Source organism: Hirundo rustica, chromosome 12 (genome assembly GCF_015227805.2).
Source record: "Hirundo rustica isolate bHirRus1 chromosome 12, bHirRus1.pri.v3, whole genome shotgun sequence".
Classification (NCBI taxonomy): Eukaryota; Metazoa; Chordata; class Aves; order Passeriformes; family Hirundinidae; genus Hirundo; species Hirundo rustica.
In genome coordinates this window covers 3,368,890-3,395,893 of record NC_053461.1, presented here as the reverse complement: position 1 = coordinate 3,395,893, position 27,004 = coordinate 3,368,890, and the positions used below count along the sequence as shown (strand labels likewise).

At 38.3% G+C, this 27,004-nt stretch overlaps 1 protein-coding gene across 2 annotated transcripts in view; it reads right to left on the bottom strand.

Annotated features, from left to right (window-relative positions):
* Positions 1–6,004: 6,004 nt before the first annotated feature.
* DCP1A (decapping mRNA 1A) overlaps positions 6,005–27,004 on the bottom strand; it is a 31,953-nt gene continuing 10,953 nt past the window's right edge. Inside the window, exons 4-10 of one of the 2 annotated variants that reach the window (XM_040076556.2) lie at positions 26,449–26,515; positions 21,927–22,065; positions 18,440–18,559; positions 14,472–15,227; positions 13,692–13,757; positions 11,462–11,677; positions 6,005–9,965 (exon numbers count right to left, since the gene is read on the bottom strand). In XM_040076556.2, coding sequence (XP_039932490.1) covers positions 9,885–9,965; positions 11,462–11,677; positions 13,692–13,757; positions 14,472–15,227; positions 18,440–18,559; positions 21,927–22,065; positions 26,449–26,515 — 1,445 coding nt within the window. In that variant the 3' untranslated portion in view covers positions 6,005–9,884. The remainder of the gene's footprint in view (positions 9,966–11,461; positions 11,678–13,691; positions 13,758–14,471; positions 15,228–18,439; positions 18,560–21,926; positions 22,066–26,448; positions 26,516–27,004) is intronic. The other variant, XM_058422260.1, reaches the window with a different exon arrangement.

The window sequence follows — 27,004 nt, the reverse complement described above, 5'->3', positions numbered from 1 at the left end:
AATAAATAAGGGAGATAATCTGGATCAGTCCAGTATTACTACAGCTCACAACTTCTTTTGTTTCCTCCATTGTTATCTGAATGGTAAAAAGACCTTAAGATAGACTTGGCTTAGACAATGTCATTGGAAGATCACTGCCCACAACTCCCTCTCCTTGAATCCTTGTGCTGCATCACCGAGTGCTTATTGTGGTATTGTGTGGTTAAAACAGCAGCTCAAGCATTCACAGGGTGAATTTCCACCTTGTGTCAGTGCCTCTACTTTGATCTACTGAAGAGGCGTGTTATTTCTGCAACTCTGACCAAGTGTGATGGACTGTAAAGCAACAGCTGAAGTCATGGTATACATTACATACAACAGTCAACATTTCTTCCACATTCCTGGGACTTACCCCTGAAACCATGTACAATGTGATTAAAACAAGGATGCAAATGTATGGACAAACAGTCTTGCTTCAGAACATACAATCACATCTCGTTAGCTTCAGCATTAACTACTAGACTAGACAGCTTATTAAATACATACACAGGATAACTGGATTTTTCCATCCCTTCCTCCACGTTTCAGAGTCAGGGCATTATGTGGAGCAGAAGCATGAAAGCTCAGCTATGACTGACATTTGCTGAGATACTGCAAAAATGCATTGCTGACATAAGTACATGCAACCCTGTTTACCAGAGCAGGAGCCGCATGCACTCAGCACTGCTGGAATTCAGGCCAGTTAGCTACCGTGGGGCTACGTGCCCAATTTTGCCTTAGAAACTGTTCTCAAAAAATTGCCAAATCCAAGTCTAGTAAGAGCTCTTCACTAAAAATCCAAACAGTAGTGAGTAAAGAAAATGTGTGGAGGCGTGGGAGGAGACCAACATGCTGTGCAATTGCAGTTTGAGCACTGTATGGATTCCAAACTGAACTGGAATTGCCACTCACTGCTGTCCTGAATTGTCACCTTGCTAGTCCTGAACATCTCCTTGTAGTGCACAGGGTTTCATCTCATTTGCAGAGTACCTTAAAAAAGAGAATTAGAATTCCACTCACTGTGGAATTGTGATGGAATTCCAATCGCTGTAGCCTGATGGATGGGAATACAGTACATTGTCAGACCAAATCTGGTACTGCAAGTTTTCCAGATACTCAGTCCTTACTATCACATCTTACTCAAATTCTATTCCTTCATCAGTAACAGCGAGTGGTTTTAGATAACAAGTAAACACCTTGTGGAAAGAATATTCAGCAGGCTGTGAAATAATGATCAGCTCTGCAGTTCCCAGTGGAGCATGAAAAACATTCTCAACGTCCTTTAGCTGTCATAGAACAGCAGTTTGTACTACACAGACTACAAACAGCTATAACGAGCAACCTGGAAAATGCAAGGTTCTTGTGCAGCACCTGATGCAGAAACATCCAGAAGGGAAATCCATCCACCTTTGGAGTCTGTAAGAGCAAGATACAATGACAAGATACATACAAACAGAATAGATTGATAGTTCAACTCAACTAAAATCTCTTCAGCTGATAAAATTGTCTGCAAAAGAAAAAATGTGTATGGAAAGCTTCATAAGAGAACAGACCATTTTTGAGTTACGCACAGGCAAATGTTGAATAAAAACAATTTTAAACCATAATAATTTTTATATTGCCTCTAAATAAAAATGTCATTTACTAAATATACCCAAACCCACATTTGCAAAATTTCCAAAATATTAGGACAATTTTATGATACGTGAAAAATGTTCAAATTAAACCAAATAACTTGAGACAGTCTTACACAATGAGACTTCTTTATGTCTGTTTAATGTAGCCTGTCAGAGAAAAATGAAGGCATTGTATTACTCACACAGTTAAAAGGAACTCACAGTGACTAGGTTTGGGCTGTTTGATGATATTTAGGGAACTATTTCCGCTAGCAGAGTATTTAATCAAAGTTTGTATTGCTGATATTACAGTGTTTTGGGGTACTTGGACTGATTTAGTATAAGTGACTAATGATATTACTTACAAAACTATTGAAATTTATAATCTGACTTTTCATTTGTTACAATTTCTTCAAATTATGCTAAGATAAATATGAAATATTTATGCAGTAGGAGTTTGAGGCTTTTGCCTGCATCTATGCTTGAAAGCCTACTGAACATATAGTTCCACAGTTACTTCACCATGTTTGCTTTCTCTATTTGGTTCTTGACTCAAGTTCTATGACAGTCTTCAGATATAAGTTGTCTCTTTAGTCTTTGTTTAAATCAGTATCTGTATACAATTAACTGAATTTGACAAAATTGAAAGGATAAAGTTATGCATGATAACCCATGTGAAACAGTATCTCCCAAACACCAATGCTTTCTCACATAGGGTGTGCACATTTAGAAAGAAGGTGTAAGAGAGATGTAATTACCAAATAAAGCAGGATTTATCTGGGTTGTGATTCACAGGAGAGAAAGTGAAAAAAATCCTCTTCAGCCTAACCTCTGCAATGCAACAGGCTTTGACTACTCTTGTCCTTTGAAAGAAGAGCTGCATTAGAAGCCCTTCGAGAAAGAAATCGTTCAAAGAATGGATGAAATGGATTGATGCCAGAGCATTCTCTCATTATGTACCACCACCACATCCTTCCACATGCAAAAACAGTGACTCCAGTTAGACATGGAACAGATTGTTCAGCTCATCTTCAGTAATAACATTATTTAGCTGCTAATGAATTTAAGGAAAAAGGAAAAAAGAAAAAATCTCCAGTGTCTGTGCAGCACATCACCAGTAATTGAAAGAAATTACATGCACTGCATGAGAACAGGTATAGAAGCAGTAATAAGATCAGGCTTTTATATATAAAATGATGTTACAGATTAAACTACATCACAAGCACTACATCACTGGCACTACAGACTATGAATCTACACTACTTTCACATATGTCTGTCATGTTAGCAGTTTCCCTCAGACAGCCATTTTCATATCTGAAGAATATTAATTTGTTTTCAAACCCTTATTAAAAGTACTGCACATTTCTAACCAAACCTTTGGGTTTTCTGTAAAAGCTTCTGTTGTGGCAAGATTTTTCTACTCAAACCATTGAGAAGTAGAGCTCTCTCTCTATAATGGTCACCCTGTGCCTTCCATCCTGAAGATCACATAAGGAGCAGGGTTTGCTGTAAACCACAACAAACTCTGTGCACATCCAGGCCCTGTAGGCTTTAACTGCACACTTGTACCTCAGTTCTTGTGGGGAGTTTAAGAGGACAGAAGCTTCCTTTGCAGCAGTTTTGCCACATGGGAGAACTGTGTCCCCAGAGGACAGAAGTGAATTTGATGCTTAGAACATAAACTGGAGAAAGCACTCAGCATCAGCCATAAATCTCAAACCTACCTGAGGATGCTGGATGACCTGCTAAGCCTCTCCCATCCCTCTTCCAAACCACGAGAATTGCGAGCAGGATGTGCAAGTCATATGCTTTCTAAATTAAGACCAACACAGAGTTTTGTATACAGGAGCCAGGCTGGGTGAACTTTGCTCTGTAGATACTCTTAAAAGCTTCTTAACTTATTTATGAGGAGAAAAGAAGTAAAATTTGTGCATTTACATCACATCTCTGTGAGCTTCCAAGAAAGGCCTAAGGGCAAGTGCTCTAACTTCAGCCAGAATATAAAGCTTATCCTTTTGCGGTTTTATTTCCCAAGTTGATTTTATAAAATGAACCTGCTTGAATTTTAAAGAATGGATTGCAGTAGAAATATTTTTAAAGGTCTGTTTAAAATTAAAGACAAAAGTTAACTAGGTATGAGCAGCCTTGTTCTATGTAGCAGATTTTAAACTGTAAAAGGAGGCCACCAAGCAAAGACAAAAATTAGGTACAGCTGTGATCAGTCATCTCCACTGTGCTGCCTCATTATCAGGGGTTAAAAACCCCCACAGCAGACCTGAGGAATTAGAGCAAGGAAATCATGCCTGCCCAGTCATTTTCTGAACACACCCTGAAATACTCTGAATTCTTACAGCAATCTACATTTGAGCTTGGAGAATACCTGGATATGCAGCAGTTTGGAAACAAAACTGCAACTTAAATTCTTCTGTGATTCAGGAAATACCTTCATAGGCTATACTCTTCTCTCTACAATATCCCCTTTCGTATTTACTTAAACTCTTTTGCTATTCCTTCTCTTGTTTTCTTAGGAAATCTTATATTCAGTTGTTCTTTCCCTCTTGTTTTATTGCCAGTGCTTTCAAAAATGCAGCAACTGATTAAAATCTTTCTTCACTGCCCTCTTTTCTCAATGCTTTTTGAACCTGATTAGGAGTGTCTTCTGAAAAGGAAGTGAAAAATTGTTGCATAATTGACAAGGATGAGCTTTACAGCTCATGGCTGTATTTTAAGTTACAGATCTATCACAGAAATTCAATTCTCCTAAATTTGTAGGTTGGGTCAAAAAATAAAATCAAAATCTAGAAGATGGAAAAAAACTGATTCACACTTGAAGCTGTGTGAAGATAGGTGAAAAAAATTCCATTACTGGGCACTGGAAATATCTTCTGATAACATCCATTATAATTTCTAATACTTTGGTTAGAAAACTAAACACAAATTTACCTCAGCCATGATAATGACTAATTAGTAATTTGAAGGCATCCTATTAATGAAAAAAAGACTGTATGAATTACAGGTTTCTTACTCTCTATATTACCTTCTAGAATAAGAAGGAAGTGTAGTTGAACCCTTGCCATGAGTCCACTAACTTCAACTAATTTGGCTCATGAACATGAGCTGCAACTAGGTACTTCATTCTGCAAGCCTGCAAATGAAATTTGAATTTTAGAGGATAAGCTTTAGGAAGCCAAATGCCTACTCCCCGATTCTATCCAGTACATATCACTATCTTAGTAGGGAATGTCTTTATGCTCTCATACGCTTTCAAAACACATGACTGAAGAGCACACAGATCAAGAGAGAAAAGGCCAAAAATATTTTGGTTTGCATAAAATTTTTGCACAGTGCCTGGTTTAGCTGGAGCTACACAGAGAAATTCAGAAGTATTACCTTATTCCCAAACCAACGGGAAGCACTTCATGTGAGTAACAGTGAAGAGGAATACCTGGAGGAGAATACAAACAGATTAATGACACTGAGAATGAAAAAAATATTCCTGATATTAACCCGACAGGCAACACACCTAATACAGAATTTAGACCTAGATTCCAGAATTTAAAGTTTGATTCAAAGCAGTTTTCCACATTTTTTTTTTTTTCAATTACGTTGTAGTAAATCCATGACTTCTGTACCTGTTTTGTAGGGCAGTCTTCTATTAGAAGAATCTGCTCCTGGACAAAGTACAGGCATCAGTCCAGTATGAACCATTAGAGCAACAAATGCCCTTCTCCAGTGGCCTTCCCTGACATCTGACCTGCCCTGCAATCACCAGCTCCCATGGGTGACTAGAACAGGAGTGAGCATCTAGATACGGTTTGGGCCTAAGGTCTTGTTTAATTTCACTATCAACTTGTGTGTTTTCTTTCTCATCAGCTTCCCTATTTCACTTTGTGAAATTTGGATCAATCAGGGCACGATATCAGATACGGTAAGAGGACAACTGCCATTTCCAATGTCTTGGATCAAAGATCAACACTGCACCGAGAATCAAATGCCACGTCTAGATGGACGAAAGGGGACACCATAAAAGAGTGACACATAAAGGAACTAAACACAGAGCTGTACTTAGAAGCCAGTGAAAGTGCAGCTGCAATTCTTAATGTGAGAGGAAATGTATCCATTTATCAAATTCAAAACACAAGGCTGCTGACAGCAGCAGAAGGCCTTGTAGAGGCTGTTCCCCACTGCCCTTCAAGCAGTCAGGTTGCATTTTCTTAGTGGACAAATGCAATTTGGTTCTAGCCCCAGAATGGAGTAAGGAATTTGAGTTTCTTCTCTGGAAAAATATTAACTCTAAATAAAAACTGAACCTTTCAGCAGGCAAATAGAACTCTAGTCTAGAAATAAAAGGAAACATCACAAGATTTTAGGAGGTGCTGAAACATTTGTTTTGAAGTTTTATTACAAAAATATATTTGCAAACATACAAAATTTTGGATGAAAAAATGCTCATTCTTAAACATTTATGCAATAACTTAATAACTGCAAACATACATAGGTGCTATAAAACCCACACCATACCAAAAACGTTAATGATGCAGTATCTACATTTTTTGACTTAACAATTATTCCGATTTCCAGAATTTTTTCCTGAAGCCCCCCCTTCCCCATGGTCTTCATATCGAAAGAACATGCAAATGGCTACAACTGGTGCATATGCAGAAGTGATAAAACTCAGAAATTACTAAAAGCACATAATGTACATAAAAACCCCTAACTAACCATATGCCCATACACTGAATAGATAAAAATAAATACACCACCAAATCAGAGATACTGCAATTTTTCCAACTTGAAGTGAAAGGAAGATATTGCATCTTAACATTTTTATAACATTGCCAGACAAAAATGAGGTGATACATATTGCACACATTCCTCTTGTTAAGATATGCTGTACAAAGGAACCCAAATACCTGGCAAGAAGGTGGTTGATTTGCTTAGAATACTTTTAAAAACCAAGAAATCCCAAATTAAAGTTTGCTTTCCAAAACATTTCAGAAATTCTATCAGTGACTACACATAGCATAATGGGTTTCAGAAATAAACCAAAATGAAGCAATTAGAAATGCAAGCAAAAATTATACATCCAGCAGCAAGTGTTTAAATATTGAGTATTTATACAGAGAACTACACATTTTATACTAAATCAGGGTGAATCACTTCAATTTTTTTATCACTCATTCTGCAAATCTTGTTTAATTTGGAAAGATATTCTGCTCCTGAAGTTAACAGCTGTTAGGCACCTTTCATATAAACTTTGCATTGTTCAATAACAACAGATAAAGTCTAAGTACAAAACCGAGAATTTTGATTTTCCTTAACAATTCAGCCGCTGTAAGTTTTAAAACTGTCTTTGATTTAAAAACTAAAAATCCAAACTCAAACCTAAAATAACTTAACATGAGCCACAAAAAACATGTATAGGTAATAATTTGGGGAGTGTAGTCTGAACTAATCGTCTTTTGATTCCCAGAAACAGATAAGATCCCCATTAAGCCAGCAGTTAAAAAAAAAAAAAAAGTCCCTTGAAAATGGTCACAATCATTTCCTGTGACGCCCCAAGGTAACTTGCTACACACTGGTTATCCCTACAAGAGGATATAACAGAAAATCAAGCACTTCAACCAGCTGGTCATTTCAAACTTATACAAAAATTTTAAAAAATTACAGAAAAATAAGTTTTTAAATACGCGGTCCACATTTAAAAAAAAACCAAACCAACAAACCCCCCCAGATTTTACACTATAATTGAGCTTGTGTTTTACAATGAGCTTTTAATTAAAGTAGTTTATCTGTTAGAGCCACTCCCCTGGCACTTGTCACACCTCTGCAGAGAAGGGTTCCAGTGTTGGCTGGCCCCATGCAGAGGCTGGAACAAACACATGCACTTGTTCAAGAGATGAAGTTTGCTGTGCACACTACGATTTCAACTCTGGTTCTCTGCTAGCTCATTTGGAAAGCTTGGGCAGGGAAGTAAACCAACAACCTGTTGCTACTAGAACACTATAAAACCAAAGGGAAGTGAGGATCGGCCAACTGCTTGTTCCCAGCTGCCCAGGAACCCTCACAAGTTAAGGATATTCAAAGTATTATTAATTTTGTATATGGCTGAAGAACTCAAAATACAACTCCTTCCTATCATTTCTATAGATCTTTGGATATGACTATAATTAGCAAACAGTGCCAATGTGCACTATCAGCTTACAACAAATTTATTCTTACAAACTTTTATCAAATCTTTCTTTGAAGAATCCACAAGCTGTCCACAAGAAATGAGAAGTTACGGACTCCAGTTTTGCTAAATTCAGATAAGAGCAACCCTCTATTTGGCTTAGGCTGTCCATTTTTATTCAGAGGAACTGCTCACTACTTTGTTCCTTTCAGTGAAACTTTTCCTAAAAAGTCCAGCAGAAAATCAGTTTGGACCTTCAATCTAATTTAAGCCTCACCATTTACATCCATACACAGTATTGTAACTCCAGATTTTATGGAAGAAGCTCCCATCTTCCTTAACAAAGTCTGTGTTTATATTGCTGAATTCAAATGTTACCATTAAATGCAATATATTTCTTGATGAATGCACATTAGCATCTTTCCCTGAATCTTGCAAATTTTTCTAACAATATACTCTGTATTTTAACTGGAAACACTGAACTCAAAGGCTAAGAAGAGCTTTTCAGAAGGCAAGCAGTGCTAAACAAAATATATTTTCCGCTAAAAAGCTAGGAAAAAAAACCTAAAATAGATCAAATACATAAAAATGTAAATATTTGTTGTATCTAAAACATCCTGATTTGTGAACAAGTCACAATTAAAGCTCAATTACTAGTTTCCAATGAAATGGCCATGCACCTTGACTACATTAACATTAACTAATCCTTAGGATAACTATACTTACATATACATTGTAAGGAGTAAAACAATATTTTTCTTCATATTTCAATAGTGCTTGAGGGAAAAGAATGAAGCAGTGCATCATAACTCACTACAGATTATCTCTTTACTCAATAACCCAACACTTTTCTACTGAAAAAGTATCCTTTAAAACTACTATTGCTGGAGAAGGTTGGGACCTGAACTCAGATTAATTACCTTTGCATGCCTTTAAGAAATAAATACAACCCATGGGGGTAAACCAACACAGCAGCATAAGAAAGTATAATTAAAATTTTTCCGTTGTCAAATGGGAAAGTACCCAGTTAAATTCTTAGTGAATAGTGACTTACTGAATCACATATACAAAGCAGTAACATTTTAATAAGATAAACTTCAGACTATGAAGTGTGCACTAATGATCTGGGGAGAGGGCAACAGAAGAAAAGCATGCATTTGTTTCCCATCTGCATAGTTTTCAACACTGCAGTTCCAACACAACCGAGGAGTGAAAGCCAACTATGGCGTGGTCCATCCTCAAGCTAAAAGGGAACAAAGCGTTTACATTTTATCAAACACTGCTGAACAGGAAGAGAGTCTTCCAGTGGTGGTCTCCTAACCATAAATTTAAAATGAGAACTGCAACATGCAACTAACTTTGTTGATTTAAAACAAAAAAAAAGGTACAATCACTGAGGACTTTGCATATTTCAGATTTTGCCTTTTAAGAGAAAATGGCCTCACTCACTTGGGTGTTTTATGTCAATAATGCAGGAACAAGTTAGATTAATGAAATATTGAAAGGATGAATTTACATGCATTAGCTAGAGACTGCCAATGTATTGAGCTAATCACATTTTTAAGCCTTTTGTTAAAGATTTAACTCCACTGGCCCAGCTTCCAGACCCTTTCCTTCCCCACATCTGCCAGCTCAATCATGAGACATTTTGCTCTCATTTTCCTTAGTCCACCAAACTGGAACTAGGTTCCCACAACTGAATTTGGTTCTGGGTTGCTGTAGTGTACTACACTGCACATTAGCTGGTTGAAATAGTTTTCAGTAATCCTCAAACAATGAATACAGCCAGGAATGAGAGCCAGAGCAAACATCTGCACGTTCACTTAATGCTAATGAGAGATCAAATGCAACTTAAGTCCCTCCCTCAATAAAAAAAAGGTTTGCTGGTGATGATCACAGTGAAAATTTAGATCATTCTGAGAACATTACTTTCATAAGTATTTAAGGAATAATCTTTCCTAACAGGTTCAAATTCAAGATGTTGAAAACTAAATATTCTTTTACAAAAATATTAGTTTTATAGATGAGGCATAATTGTTTCTAAAATGAACATATTTTAAGTAGATTCAGCTTCAGTTATAGCTTAATGTTGTCTCTACTCTTGGTGAGGACTTGCAAGTAGACTTCATGGATAGTGCTGAGAAAATGGGAATCATTCTGCAGGAAAAACAGAAACACATTAGAAAATAGGTGAAAAGATGCAAAAGAAGTTTAATGTCACTTTACTTGTGATAAGGATTCCTTGCAGCTGATAAGGGAAGGAGCTGTGTGCCTGCACGAAAGGTGCTTTTGGAACACACAGAGGCTGTGAACCATGAAGCTGAGCAGCAGCCGAAGGCATCACCAGACACTCTGGATGCTCAGACAAACAGACAGGGGTCACTTGGTCAGCCTGGTCACATTCTGCTTCCCTCCAGAGTCTGAACCATAGTCTTAGGCACAAAGAATCCCATTCTGTGTCCAGGCTCCCAAGTCAAGTCTGCCTGAGTGTCAGATGAAATGTTGTTTGTCAGGCAGACCAGCCCAAATGGGACCGCAGTGTGCTCAACAAGAATTCCCATGTCAAAGCATGACTGGGAAGTGAATTGATTTAATCTATGGACAATATTTAGATATTTCTCCAGTCTAATTCCTTCAAACAACAAGTCACAAAACTGGTATCTAATCAGTTAGCTTGAGGGTGTAACACTCTCTTTACAAGATCTGAACAGCAAATGGCATTCTGCTTAGAGTGCTGTGTTAAGTACTCCCATGCTGCAGGATATGCCTACTTTGGTCTTCATTCAGCTCCCTCTCTGTTAAGACTGTAGACAAATATCCCTGTCAGCTCTCTAAAATCACCACTCAGAATATTGGCAGGTGAGCTCAGTTCCAAGATTCGTTTAAGTCTTTAATTAGAAAACCCATACACACCAGTAGAAGAAAATGTTATGTAAAATGGAACAGATAAATCAGGCAACCTAATGATGGGATTTGGTAATGAACTTTTTGGTCCTAACAGCTTGGTCACTAGGAAGATATAGTTTGTTATTTTTAGACTTGCATTTTGGGTATAAGCTCTACTAACACCAGCATGGAGTGAGCAAGAAAATCCTGAGCTAAGAAAGAACTATTTGTCATTCATGGCAATTTCACCATGACATTAGAGGTCAAAATCATCTTAATGCACAGCTGCTCCCAACATCACAGATTGAATTCAATAGAACTTTTTAGTCCCTAAAAATAGCAGAGCTAAAACTTTTAAATTTCCATTTCAAAGAAACACACTAAAAGTAAAGATGAGGAAAGATTCTAGGGAACTGAAAACAGGAAAGCTTTCCTGGGGAAGTGGAACACAAAGACAGCAAACTCAACTCCCCCCATACCAACTTCTATTAGTGCAAGTTACTCATCACTTGTCTACAAATTCATACGGATGCGAAAGGACACATCCCAGGTACTCTGTCCTTCTAAGTCTTCCACATCTCAAACAAAAGGAACAAGCTGCGCCATACTCTGTGTACAGTGTGGAGCAATCTGCCCCTTCCAATAGAAAAGAACATATTTTGTAATCTTTCAGGGCAGAAGGAGTTACAGGGGTACAGAATTTGTCAGTGCTGCCTTCTGCGCTTGGAACCTCATCCCTCAGAAACTGAGCTCTGTATAGACACTACCTTTATTAGATGTATCAGTGCTTCTTGAAGCTGAGACCTGCTGAGAACAGTAGGAGGTGTAGTCTGAATTTCTGTAGTTCCAAGTGTTAAAGGCGAAGAACTGGCTTTATTCTCCACTTCAGCAGCTTTTGTAGCTGATTGCTGAAACACACTTGGAGACAAGAGCACTGAAGGCGTTACTGTCGTAGTGGCTGTAACAAACTGTGGAGGTGCAACCTTGTAAAAGAACAGAAAATTAATAAGCACTGTGTTCAGTAAGAAAGAATGATGCTGTAAAGGCTGGAGAGATGAACATAAAGAAAATAAATTGTAGCCACAGTTATTCAGGCGGATATTGCAGAATAGCTGCCCTTAATCAAGAAATATCTACCTATGAAGACTAATACCAATAGTACTTCTCATTTTCAAAGCTGAAGAAGGCAGCAGCCTTGAACGTTCTTGTATGCAGACTCCTTCCTACTCATATGCTTGCTATCTTCCAGAATTTTTAGAACATTACACATACAACGAAACTCCAGCTTTTCACCCAAGTAATCAAAGAAGCCTATAGCTGCTTTGCAAATTATTTTCCTTCGGAGTTTTCAGAGAGACCAGTCCTGCTTCCTGCACCTCCACTTCTATGGTCTCCCACAAATACTCTACTTCAAATTTGAAGCGCATCTCAAACATATTTAAAGAGACTGCTGAATTATAATTAAAGCATTGGAGTATACTGAAATATTCTCATTCTGTTTTCCCTTGGGGGGATGTGGGATGGAAATATTTTGAGGACCATCTTCCCACCTCCTCACTCCACGGGTCTGTCTCCACTTCATTACAAAAATGCACATAATGCCTTCACCACTTTTTCTTTTAAACATAAATTGCACATTTATAGGACTATTACATTTGCATCAACTGAACAACAGGAATAAATGTCCTATTTGAGTAACTCTGACATCTCCTGATAACTGCAATTGTTACTCAGGCTGATGATCTGTGTCTTGTTCAGGCTTCCAGGATGACCAACATGGTCGAAAAAAAAAAAAAGAAAATAAACAAGCCAATCTCATTGCAAAGAAAAGCAACACTAAATGTGATTTGCAAAGACATTTGACATCTCAGCAGAGAGTTCCCCTTGGAGAGCCAACAATCTTCAGAGGAAAAAGCTCTCCAAAGCCATCTAAAGTTAATGTGTATAAAATAACATCAACAACAGCAGATCCAGAAAATTGATTTTCTTGTAGTCAAAACTGTGAAGACTCACAGCGTGGGATTTCAGCTGAAGACAATGTGTTTAAACTGACAGTTTACTATACAACATGCATGTTTCTTAGAATTCCCAAATCCATATAAAATGCTTTTAATTAGGTAATTATTTACTAACTGGGTCATGAACAGACTGTAGAGCTTATTTTATAGCAGCCCAGTAGCTAAAACAGCATTCTAATTCAAGTAGGGCCATTTTTTTTGCCTTCACAATCAGATCCGGGCATGCTACTAAAACTGGAGAGCAAGTTTAACAAAGATGAGGTAAGAGATCTGAAAAAGGAGTGGGTGCATAAGGGAAAAGTAGAATTAAAATACAGATGGTGCCCTAAAATGAATACATAACAAAAAAGTAATTAAAACTAGTTCTTGAACACTTGACTATTATCAAGTTATTTTGTAACTGCAACCTGAAAATTAAAATTGAAATTATTTGAAACTGTTACCCCAGGCAGTTCTAAGAATCTTAAATGTGCTTTTAGCTTGCTAAAACTTGCTATTACAAATTTTCCAGTAGCAATTGCTGGGTTTTTTCCTCCATCTTCAATTTTTTTCTGCTTTGTATCTTTTCATAAAAATACAACGTAGCTCATGAAAACTGAGACACAGTAAGGCAAGGATTGCATTTTAAGCCTCTGGGGTGCTTAACATTGGACAAAGGCTAATAGACCCTACTACAATATTATAGCATTAGTACTCCCTGCTTGCAACATAAAAAAGCCCAGTTCAGATGGTGCAAACTCAGTGCAGGGCTGCAAATCCAAAAATGCAGCCCATTAGAACAAACAATAAGAGGGACTGCACAGGAGCAGTGCATTGACAACAACTCTCCCTTCCTCCAGTACAGTTTTGTTTCATAACATCTCCTTAACTATGGTCAGTGGGCAGTGACTATTTGAGGTATCAACCAGGCACCACAGCTGGCTTTTCCTCCCCTAAGAAAACACCCAAGACCAATTAGCAGAGATATTTATCCACTTACTTGACTTGCTTTAGACAAAGTTTTCGGCTGTGGAAATACTTCTGATTCCTTGTTTTGTTGTACAGTCTGAGTTGAGGAAAAAAAGAAAAAAAAAGCAAAATTCAGAGGTTACCATCTACAGCTCAATTTCTAGAGGTGGTTCTCTGTTTTTAAGAAAGCCACAAAAATGCATATTTCAACAGATTTTAGATATAATTGGATCAATTTTGTAAAATTGATATAATCAATGGGAAGCTGGAAAAAGGAAAAATCTCAATCCATGTTTTATGCTTTCAGTATTATGGCAAACCTATAAAGCCATATCTCAATGTAGCCCACAGAAGAAGTGGGTCAAAACTGAAGGAGTAAAAAAACCACTCAGAGCAAAATAATCGAAAAAAAGAAACTGTAAATAGTATACTTTCAAATAAGGCACAGGCTAGACTTCCACCACATCCACCTCTCATCACAGTGCTCAGCCTGCAACCTTCCGTCCCTTCTCACATCCCCAGCTCTGAGCAGTACTTTTCTGACACAAGTACAGATGGAATCTTTAGGATTTATTCACCCACTAACAGCAGCAGTTTGAAAAACCTCCTCCTCTACAGGCAGGTCTGTCACTGACAGCAGATGCAAACGATACAAAACTAAAGGAACTGGATTTCTAACTTAGCCATTCAATCAATACCACACAGTGGAAGTCCCTCATTATCTTCAAGCAGCTAATACATAACAACACAGCTTTCAAGGGAAAAATACACGTAGTCTAAAGCTTCATGGATATCAAAGCCCACAGAATACCTGAAGGGGAGAGATTATCTTGCTGTTCAAGGCTGATGGCTTACTGTGAGATTCTTTGAAGCTTTCTGGTGTTGCAAGCTGGCCAACCGAGGCAGAGATGTTTGGCGTTAAGGGAGTCTTAGTGAGAGACTGCTGCTGTGTTTGGTCATGCTGTGGGGTCAACCTGAGTTTCTGGAGAAGATCAACACTTGTGTGAGACGCACTTGAGACAGTCGCTGTGTTTGCTGTAGTCAAGGGTGCTATGAGCTGGCTTTGGCCAGCCATTAGGTTCTGTGGAGCGTGGTTCACTTCAGATGGCGGCTGATTCACCAGTGGGGATATGGGCTTGGCAGCTTGCTGCATAACTTGCATTATACTGTTGCTTTGTTTGAGGCCAGGAAGCATCTGAGCAGGGGCAGCTTCCATTGTCGAGGCTGAATTAAGAACAGGGCTTAAACGAACTGAATAGCTTGAAACGTTTTTCATATCAGGCTGGGAAACTGGAGCTGGAGGTATTATCATAGGTGTTAAACAGTCCTGCTGATTGGCACCGGGTTTAACATTCAGACTTTCAGATTTTCCCAGGGATTGTTGCATTACTGGTGACTGGTCAAAGGAAAAAGGCAAAAGCAAACTGTGCTGCTCCCTGGCAGATGCATCTGTCTGCAGCTTCTCCATTCTCTCTGGATTGGGATATGGAGCTGCAGGCTGCTCCTTCTGGACAGAGGTTCCAAACAGTTCCTCCAAAGTCAGATGCTTCTGCCTTGACTGAAATGGCTAAAAAGAAGAGAGAAGGAAGTTTTCAGTTTAGAACTAGACACAGCACTGTGCAACTCACAGAGTCTATTACATATTCAAGGAAGTTAGAGAGACAACTAGGTCAAATGCATGCAAAATATAGTTTGGGTATCGAGGGTGTCCTGTTCACAGGAATTTTGAAATTCATTTAATTTATGAGGAGCATCCCAGCTATGTATGGCTTTTCCTTACAGCCATCTCAGGACAGTCTCTGCACTAGTAGTCAGGAAGGGGGATGGCTATGGATTCTATCAGGAACACGGCACCTGCCATCATCCATCAGCCCTAACTACACAAGGCACTTTAAGGAAGTGAAGGGAAAAACATACATGTTGAAAAAATCCTCACAGAATTTACAGAACCGAAAACAGTTAAATGGCCTAAAAGATGGGAAAGGAACAAAACCCAGAAGCTGCACAACTGAACTAGCAATACATGCCTAGACAGTTCTCCTTGTCCTACTGCAGTAGATGTTACAACAGGTAAGAGAAGTTACATAAACTTAAACACATATCTCCTTGAAAAGTGTGTACATGTACACAGTTACATCTCCCAGTCCTTCAGCCTCTCTCAAAAAATATATATCTAGCCTACACCACTGACACTGTTAGAAAAACATGATTTTAAGAATATCATATTTTGCTGAAAGTATTTTAAAATGTGCTTCAGTAAAGAGAAAAGAAACAGCTATTAACACCAGTGATCTCCAAATTTTCCTTTTCCTTTTTTTTTTGAGGTTGCACAGGATCAGAAGTTACGTAAAACAGCTGGACCGAAATGTAACATTCTGTTCAGAAGACTGAATGGCCTGAAGCACAATTCCAGTGTATTCTGAAGGTATGTCTAAACAAAGATGCTACTTTGCAATGACAACCACTGCACCATGACACAGAAAACAGCAACCAAGGCACAGCAGCACAGGTGCACAAAAATAGCCCAACAAGAACCCCCTGAGCTTGAAGTCACACTGTCTTTTGCCCAGGTTACTCATCTCCACTTCCACTGCTATTCAATTTTAGCTAGTTAAAGTCTGGCACCCTTTCATTTTGGGGCCAGGACATTCTATAGTTCATAAACCTTGTTAATTATGCTAGGAATATTTTCCTAGAAAGTTGTTCTTACTTTTTTCCACTGATCCTCCTCTTCTGGAGACCCATCCTTCAACCATAAAGATTCCATTAAGAGAAAAATCACTGTTCCAGAGAATTTCAAACTCAGCTGTTCACTGCAGTATGATTAATTGACCAGCCTTCCTTTACTAATACATTAAAATAGTCAAGTAAAAAACTGATATCTCTACCATACCCTGACCCAAGTCAGACTGGATAGTCTCAAACATCAAGTTACTTTCCAGCATGGAGTACAAAACACCTCTTTTGCCTTGTCTGGTTGAGGCGTACTCTGACTATGTCATCAACTCAGTGTGTTTATGAAGATCTTTATCAGCAGGGGCTGCATAAAGGCCACGAGATCACTTTATTTGATAGGAACAGAATGCTTGTGTTGCTGCTCAGAGGGTTTCTCCAGAAATTATTTCTATAGTCCCAGCTCTGCTAATTCATGGTTCAGTACCAGTGTTTTGGTTCAGTTTTGCGGATTGCTGGCACAGAAACATTTCATGATACGACTGATTTCAATTTTCAATTGCCAAGATACAACAGTTAACTACACAATATCATACAGGAGACAATTATTTTTATTCCCAAATGTGTGGTATCTTTAGCATGAGATGAAGTTAGCCAACATGCAAGTGTGACATTTTGGAGGGAATTTAGCAATCTCACTGTACTTATCAGATGCACACTATTTTTTGATTTCACTGGTCATCTGCTTTAATTAGATGAAAAATGTATTTTTATAGTTGAAATTGAATGTTTTTCCAGTAGTCTCTCAGTTGTCCATGCTACTAAAAATGTGGATCAGAATCAACACATTTGAGATATATTTGAACCCAGTTAACTGATTTTTCAGAACTATCACTTATGTTACCCAATTAATTTTTTCCAGTATCTCTGCAGCTATTATCTTATATAGCTCAACAGAATTAAAAATATGACATTTTACGTGTTCTATAAATCAACTTTCCCTTTAATTACTTCAGAGCAATTTGTTAGAATCTTTCCAGTCTTTCCTTTACTAGTAAACTGATTCCTGTTCTGCAATTCCACGCACTGTCAGGTGGAGCATTTCAGATGATTTTGTACAGCCTACATGGAATGACTCAAAGAAAATATGTGCTTTGAAAGCAAAGCCTCAGGCAGCCCTGGTGCCAGGTCTCCAGACACGGCATGCGGCAAGCAGAGCTGGCTGCCAGGGGTCACTCCATCACTGACCCAAAACCAGAGGTGCTGCTCAGGGGCTGGGATAGAAATAATCCCAGCAAACTCCTTACCCCTCATTTTAGTTCACTGTTACTACCCTAAATCAGATTCCTGCTGCCCAGCCCTAACCCAAACTACAAACTACAACTACTCCTCCAAACTGCGTATTTTATTTACAAGTACTAAGTGCAAATTTGCCCACGTTTTCCTAAGGGGTTTCATTTCTCAGGCATGGTGATTTATTGCATCAGAAGCACCCCACTGAACCATGGCTGGAGAGGAGTTTTCCATGGGGCATTTCCGAGGAGCACCAGCAGTGCCCATCCTTGTGCCCACTGGGTGGCACTGCAAGCAGGCCCACGGCACTTCCCTCTTACAGGCAATTTCACTTACTGCACAGTTTACTTATTTTTTCCCCTACATTTATCTCTATAAAGGCTCCTATGAAGCCCCAGCTTCCTTGTGCAAAACCACAGCTGTGGCTTTGAAGCACAGATAAACCATCAATAAATGTCTGAGACAGAAAACCAAGACTTGAGCTCCAGAGTGAAAGACCTGACTGCTGGGCATCGTTATCTTTTCTTGCTTCTTGTCTCTCCAAATCATCCCACACATCACCACGGACTGACTTCTTCCAGAAGCCAAGCTGGTCCATTTAAAGATGAATATTCACAGTAGAGTGGACATAGCCTCTTAGTTTTAAAATGCTAAGTCGAGTAAGAATTTAGGGTCCCAAAATTCTTCAAACTCTTTTGTTTAGTGATAACACATTGGGCAAACATTGGGCATCTTAAGAAAAAAAATAATTTTGGTACCAAAACAAAGTACTAAATGCAAACCCCTCCTCGATTAGGGTTGGATGAAACATACCTGCTCTTGCACTTGTAATGAAGGCTTGTCTTCTGAAGGCTCTGTGCTTTCTGGCTTTGGAGGATTTGAATTCTGTTGCATTCCAGAACTTGATATAATACTTAGGTCACTAATCTGATTCTGAGGAGGGAAAAAAAATGAAAAAAAAAAAAATTAATATAAATACATGAGTTTTAGTCTACATTTACCCACTATACAGTCTTGTTTACATGGCACTTGGGACGGAAATACACATGATGTACAAAACACAGATTTTTGTAAGACACTGTAGAATTCATAAATCTTAAGAAATAAAAATCATACCGAGACATCCAGAATCTGGTATGCAGTCATAAAGCTTTTACTCTTCATTATTATAAGAAAAAAACCCAAGACAATACAACTGGCTTTATACTTTTTCACCAAGAATGAAAACAATACTTTAAAGAAAAGGTGGGGTTTTCACATCCTGTATCTACATTGGCCACTAACAGAGAAGTTTGCTACGCTTCATTCTATCAGGAACCCAAACTAGAACTGCTTAGAAAAAAAAAAAATCCTGTCAGAAAGCACTCTAAATGGATGGAAAGACAGCTTGTCACTGACTTATTTCCACCAGATCTAACCAGCCATGTACACTTATTTTCAGGTGTTGATTTGGTTTTCTGTGAACAAGACAAAGCCAGGTAAGAGAGTTGGATTATAACACAGTATGTTTCAGATGGAATTGACTTTGATCTTTATTAAACATAAACAATTTTAGTTATTCCATTACCATTAAAATCACCAATGGAAAAACCCAGACTGTAGAACAATCCAGCTTTCAATGGGTAAACTACACCTGATGCATATGCTAGACCTCAACCACTGGCACAACACATTGCCCTGGTATCTTACCCAATGCACTAAAATATGGGTTAAACTTTTTAGCAATGCATTAAAAAGGAATCTGAGCTTTATTCTTTGGTTTTCAAATTCTAATTGAAAGCAATAAATACAAAATTAAGCCTATATATTATGATTTAAGGACAGAGAAGAGAAGCAAACTCTCACATCTTTCTGACTTTTAGCCACTAACTTGAAGGTCAAAACTCCTTGTGCCTGAAATGCTGGAGGCCTTTTAGTTATAAAATCAGGAAAGGCAGAGTTTTCACTGGAGGATAAGCTACCGTATGTTTCCCTGCTCATACTGAAATACACACACAAAACCACACTATAAAAAGCATCCATTCACTTCCTTAAAAAAAAATAAAAATCCCGGAGTTCATTCATTTTTACATATGGGCTTGATGTAGTGTGTACTTGAAGGATTAAGCTGATTTGGAATCCTAGATTAAATCACTCAGACCTTCACAAATCTCTTTTTCACTCCCTCTGCCCCCCTTCTCATGCTGACACTCTGCCAGTCTCATGTGGGCTGCACACAAGGATTACTGTATGATCCATCTGGAATGTACCAGAAGATAAGTACTTTCTGCTCCTAAACACAAATTCATGCATAATTACCAAGTGCCACAAAATTAAAAAAAAAAAAAAAAAAATTTAAGACAGGAAAGGTCTCTCAAGAAGCCATCTTCCAAATAAGTCAGTTACTTCATCACATTAACACTGGCATACATCGGCTACAAGAGCTCCAAAATTAATGTGCCAGGGGTTTGTTGTTAAAGCTGAGGTGATCAAGAGAACATTCTCCAAAGAAATCTGCTTGAAACGTGACCAACATTGTTCTGTTCTGCTTTTCTGCCAACTGCACGGCACTACAGTCACGGCAGGCTCTGCTGGGATCACCACGAACAGGCTCATTTATGGTTCATGTACACACAAAAAGGAAACGAAGTAATTATTCCAGTTTCCCAGGTGTTCTAAAAATATCAACAAACACACACATGTACAAAACCAAGTAAAGATACAAACCCCTCAGTTTTAAAGTAGCTCTGCTCTTGGCCATGCCCTGCCTATTTCACTGTTGCGTTATTGGCACCACAGATGTCTGTCCATTAAATTATCTGCATGCCAGTTCCTGTTCAGCAGAATTTTACTTCTCTACAGACCTTCATCTACGATATTTAGGAACTTTGCTTCTAGCAAAAGCTTTTCAGTAGTCTCATATGAAAAAGATCTGAAAATCAGAAGAGAAGCTGGAATATCCCATTTGTTGGAAATGTGTATTATCCAATACTCCAAGGACAAAGAGGGAGAAAGGCTTCACACTCAGGAGGGCACTACCAAAGTAGTGAATTGCTATGGTATGCCTTTTTCTCCTTTGCAAAAATACTTCAATTTCTTCAAATCTGTCTAAATTGATACACCACTGAAAGATGAATCATGCAGGTTGTGACATTTCCTTCTGTGACCTCATAAAAGCTGCTATTTGGCCTTCATACAAAGACAACTTCTCCTCAAACATCACTGACACATTCAGAATAAGTTTTTGTTTCATCTGTATTTTGCATTAAAAGAACATATGAGCAATTTCCAGGTATTAGTATGGGTCAAAGATACAGTATGGCTTATCACATTGACCTGACCTCAATGTACATCAGACAGTGACAGGTTAAGTTGGCTCATACAAGGTTTAATCCACATACTCACTCTTTTCTCCTCATTCCACACTGTATTGTAAGCATCTAGAATCTCACAAAGACTCAAATCCCAAGTACTCAAAGGAACTCTGCTGCACAAGCAGCACTGCTGGAAGGACTCAAGCACTGCAGAAATGTGCTTCCTCTTCTCCCAGCAGCACAGGCACAGAAGCCACACCATGGCTCTGCAAAGCAATACTCACACATTGCTTTACTATGGCACATTCCTGTATTATTACACTGGGGAGGAGGCGTGTTCAGAATCTCTCTTTCCATTTTTGGATCTCCCACACATTACCTTTTTATTCACCCTGCACGTATGAATTTGGTCCTCACAACTATATAAAGTAATTCTTTCCTAAGAGAACTAACATTCCTCATTATGTAATCTTGTGAATTTAGCACTGGCAAAGGATAACAGACTTTTCCTTCTGAGATGAATTAGTTTATTAAACGGAAAAACAGTAGACAGGACAGAAGTAATAAACTGGGGAAGAGAAAGACAAAGGAACAGTATTGTTACATTTAATCTACAGCTAATAAGAAATATGCTTCAGAGTGTCTACAAATGCACTGAATGACTCAGTCTCTAATACCACAAGACATCTTTTGAGACTAAGAAGAGACAGATGCTGTTGGGCACAATTTTTATTTGCTATTTCCAGAGACAAGATTTTCTCACAGCAGGAGAAATCCTTATAAAATGGATCCGCCCTGCTACACTTCAAGTTGGACCACGTGATCAGGATTCAATCCATCTTGCCTGAAATCACAGAATGTTTCTTAGTACAGCGTCCCTGAGGGAGGGAACAACACATCAGTTCGAAAACAAGGCTGCTGGAACTATTGCAGAGACTTCCCACCATTTAAACAAAGCACAGCCGATGTGCTAAAAACTCATTTCCAGAAAAGAGACGTTTACTTACTCGCTCATATTCATCCTTGGCTTTACTAAGCATTTCTAGGATGTCAATGGGCCTGTTTTCATTGCAGCCATTGGTCCTGCTGGGACTTTTTCTGTCCTGGGAAATTTGCTGTGACCTCTGAGCTTCTTGTTCAACCACTCTGTAAAAGGAAAGGAGAAACAGGATTTAAAAAATTAACTAGCGTTAACAGCTTGCAAAAAGCAGTAAAGAAAAAAGTACTCCCAGCACATTAACCTATTTTTCTGCCTGAATAAAAGCCTAACACATAGCTGACCAAAGTTACACAAGTTTTCCTTTGCTACAAGGTTCATACAAGACAAATTGTCAAATGGTCTGTAGGATTTATCTCCCATTCAGAGAGCAGTGGTCTGTCTCTCACAAAGTTTGTCTACAGTAAACATTACTCCTATAAAACTCTCATGTTTATACATTTTTGCAATGAAATATGTGGACATCCCAGCAGGTGATACACAAAAAGCACATTTTACACCATAGACTGACACAATTTTTACTCTTTACTTCCTAACATGCATTTTTCCATATTTAGCCAAGTCATTCAACAAAATCTATTACCAAACAGTTCTAGTCTAGGATGAGGCCTACCATTTTGCAACAGAGACAGTGGGAAAGAAGTGAGCTGGCTCACACCAGATGTCTCTGGAATCAGTCTGCAAAAGGCCTTAGAGCAAGTTACTCCTCACCCCCCCACCTAAGGCTCTGGAAAGAACAGCAAACCATTTCCTTCTCAAACTGCCCTGTAGTTATTCCAATTACCTGCGTGGCCTCTGGTGTCCATGGCTCATTCACTACTTCTGCTCTACCCCTGCCTGCCTCAAATATCCAAAACCTTACATTTGAAGGACAGGTAAGAGATGCAAGAAGCTGATGTGTACCTGGTCATTTCATTAATAAAAGTAAAAGCAGCACATACTCCTAATCCATATGCAGTTCAAAAGATATACATGGCTGTGCAATGCGCTAAAGCTTATCCTCTTGAAATAAACACGCACCAGCCTGTAATCCCTTCTTTTTTAAGCCTGCATTAATCAAATATGTTAAGAAAAAACAAGCACTGTAAACAGGGCAGAGCTCTGGAGCTGGCATGTCCCTTGAGAACTCTCATGCTGTAGAACTGATGTCTGAGCAGGGAGCCAAGAGGTGCCAACACAACAATCACAGGAAGTGTCAATCATTCCAGCCTCCAGTTTCTTTGGGTCAGTCAGGATTCAGGAAAAACTTTAGATTTTATAGACTGTAATTATTTATATGCACCCCTTCATTGACATTTCTGAGGAAAAAATAGTTCAAGTTCTGCAAGTTTCTTCACAGTTTTCTACCTACCAAGCTCCTTTACTTCACTAGAGTTTAGCTGTGTTTAGCTGAAAAAGGGTTAGATTTGGCTTTTTTAATGTTGCTTTCAGAATTTTTCACACAAGCTTCTGATTACTTCCAGCCTTCCCTGTGAGCAGCAGTCACCTGGCAAGGTAACTCACAGTAGGGAGGCCAAAGTAACCCTGATAATTTCTGAGAACTGCAGCATGTGCTCGTTTGGATGAAGCAGGTCAATGCTCCACAAGTGTTTCTATGGTGACACCCTGAGAGAACATTTTGTCCTAGCACCTCACGTGGTCACCCAGTCCTGGCTTAGGACCCCTCCAAACTCAACTCCAAAAAAGTGATGAGAAAGAGCAAGGTAAGAGAATCAGAATGGTTTGCTGAGACGTTAAGTGACAGCATAATTGTATAAGAAAAAAGAAACACTTCTGTGAAAGGAAGATGCTGGGCAAGTGAAGTCACACATGCTGCCTGGCAGGCAAAGCAAAGGCTTCACTCCTGAGACTCTCTTTCTGTCTTAATTAGTTGGCTCAGAAGGTTTTAATAAAACATCCTCCCGTGAGAACAATACTCAGTGAACTCACAGCAAAACACCTTCAAGGAGTGCATCCATTTCAAAGAAATGTTCTATAAAAATTTCTGAAAAAGTTAATATTTTTCTCTTCTTTGTTACACAGCGTTTGTTACTTTTTTAAAGCTTACTTTCTTTTCGAAGAATAACAAGTTTTCTTCTCATCTAGGTGATTGTCTAATAGCTCAAACTCTATCTTGTGCATTTCAATGGTGGCAATGGAATAAAATGTGAAACTGTATCCCCAGAACAATCCTTTCCCAATTCCAGTCTGCTGCCTATATCTCAGAAGCCACTTTGAGTCTGACTATTAAAACAGGGTAAAACAAGCTTATAAACTAAGCTAAAAATAACCCCCCTACAAACTTATAGGTCAGAATGCAATAGTTTTCTCAAATATTTGAAGCCCTCCAGTTTCTGCCCTACTTCTTCTAGAAAGGTCATCCCTCAATCAATCATCTTAACTTGACACAAATTAATTGTTTCTGAAATCCAGAGTTTGATGAATCCCATGAAACATTTTCATTTCAGAAAATTCTAGAATGTTTTAGAAAAAAAAAAAAAAAATCCACAAATCAAACACCTAAATACCTTTCCTGGGGGGAAAAGAAGTCAACTAATGCAAATATGTACACTGAACATGCTCTGTGTGCAATCCAGGATTAAACCTTTTTTAAGTAAGGCCTGCTGTTTCTTTCCATTATATCAGATAGTGGAAGAGGCACACATTCCTTCAGGGACACAGTAGCTGCTGTGACACTTTGCTGAAGAATATCTGGAGTTACAGCATTGAAAATATACCTGGCACAACCTCATAGAAGGGCAGGGGGAAGGAGAGAACGTGAGAAGTGAATCTGTGATTACAAAGCCTAATTTACTTTTCTTTTCGAAGATAAGCCACCAAAATATAAATGGATGGCCTGCACTCTTGTTAACTCAGTCTGGCACAATAAGGTCAAGTCAAATGCAGGGAAGCGAATGCAAATCTCCTTGAAACCTTTTATGGTTATGTTTTTGAAGTGCTGAAGTATTATAAAAGCAGCACTCTTTCCTATCAGTGATAAAGAAAAACTCCAAAACTTAACAAGAGGATGAAAATCTAAATTTCCACCCCCAAGTCAAAAAACCTACAGAACAAAATTAAAACTCTCGGAAGAAAACGTAAATATTGCAATCTAGCCAAAGGGATTAAGGTTCTTTATAGACTGCTGTGCCATGGCTAGTCTGGTCTGTAACCTGATCCCACTTTTTAAGACTCCTGGAGTACCTGCAGCCCATCATTTGTGTTACAGTGACCAGACCAGTTCAACACCAAATGGACTCAAGGTTTGCCATCTGAAGCTTAGATCTGCACTGTAGCTGTGTGTGACAGAATAAGAATATGGTTAGAGTCTGATGGGTTCAGCTCTCTCTCACACTTCAAACATTAACCTCATGGTTTTAAATTAGAAGAGAAAGCCATGTCCTTCTAATGCTCTGCTTATAAAGAGGAGAGGCAGTAGATGTTTTGCTATTTGTTTTGGTAACAACATCCAAGAGTCAGTTTCACGCAATTGTTTCCCATTAATCCTTACAGTTAATCCTTAGATATGGACAAACCAAATAACAGTAAGAAGTCCAACATAACTAGGAAGAAAAAAATAACAGTGGGAAATGGGGTTATCAGGACGAGAGAAAAGAATTTAGAAAGAGCTCTTGATACCAATCAATGTCTGTCATTTGTGTTGTCTCTCACTGCTTCTGTGTGAAAATAACAACAACAAAAAAGCCAAAATAACCCACACCAAACCCCCTACATAAACAAATTAGAATTCAGCTTGAAATATCTACATTGTGACTGCTTTTCGTATAATTAAATATTTTATATTTCCACATAATTAAATTGGGCAAGTCTTCAGGACGGCCTGACTGGCAAACCCTGACACACTGCTGAAGACTTGCAAGAGATAAGAGAGTTCAGGAAAGCAGTGTGATAGCAAAGAGGAGCAAAACTGAGAAGGAGCAATGAGAAGATACCCTGGGCAGTATATCCACATTTTGCTTTTTAGCAAGAGTAACTGACAAAAAAATTCCAGAAATTAGCAACACCAAGCTCTTATTATTTCACAGTTTTGCTTATTCTCCTAAACCCACTGTATTTCTAGAAAATTCTGCCTAGTTCTCCTACTATTCTTTAATCCCTTCACTTTTGTCAGGAGTAATACCTAAGCCTTAAAAACCTCAAACAAACCACAAACTCCAAGAAAAAAATGGCTCACCACAAAACCAACCAAAAACCCCCAACCATCGTTTATTTCATTATGCTCTCTGCATTAGAAAATCTTTTGCCATCATCCATATACAGAATGGAATATAAAATAATACACAGTGCTCATTTCTTTGGATTTCTTTGGAGAATGCCAATTAATAGTTCAACTCATTTTTTTATCACTCAACTGAAAATTTCAATGCTGCAGTTTTTTTAAAAACAAAGCTGTAATTTTCATTTGGTTAAAAAAACCAAACTTGTATGAGCAAGAATGTTGCATTCCTCCATTTTCAGGAAAGTGAGGAAAAAACCAGACACATTTAATAAGTTCTAAAAGCTTTAGAGAATAATAAGGCCCCAGTACTTACTTCGCCATCAGTTTTGCTATTCGATGACAGTCATTCTTGTCATAAAACCAAATACTGTAAATTGACACTAGAAAACAAGAAAAAAAGCAAGTGTAAGACAAAAAAAGGGAAAAATTAATTAAATCAATAACAAAACCCCAGTAGTCCATTAAGTCTGCGACATATGAATTTCCATCAAAGTACTGTGTGTCACCACCTAGATTTATAAATTAGTCAGAAACAGCAGATGTGCAAACATAAATACAACTTCAATCAGATTAAATGGAAGAACTATAGAACCTTGATACTGTTTGTAAATAAAAGTGGCATGAAAATGTTTTAATCAGCAGGTGCCTTCTCACTACAGTTGCAACCTCCGTTTTTGAATTACTGACTTTATCATTTAAGCTAGGTGAAGGACTATCCATTTTAAAAAAACACCGCTTTTTAAATTTGTCAAATTCAAAGACCAGCATTAACATTTGAATTGTAGCACGAGAGTTGAGTCAGAGCCTCTCTGGAAGGTTCCCTCTCCAGAAGGAAGCAGTACCAAAGCTCCCATCACACAGCCACATTC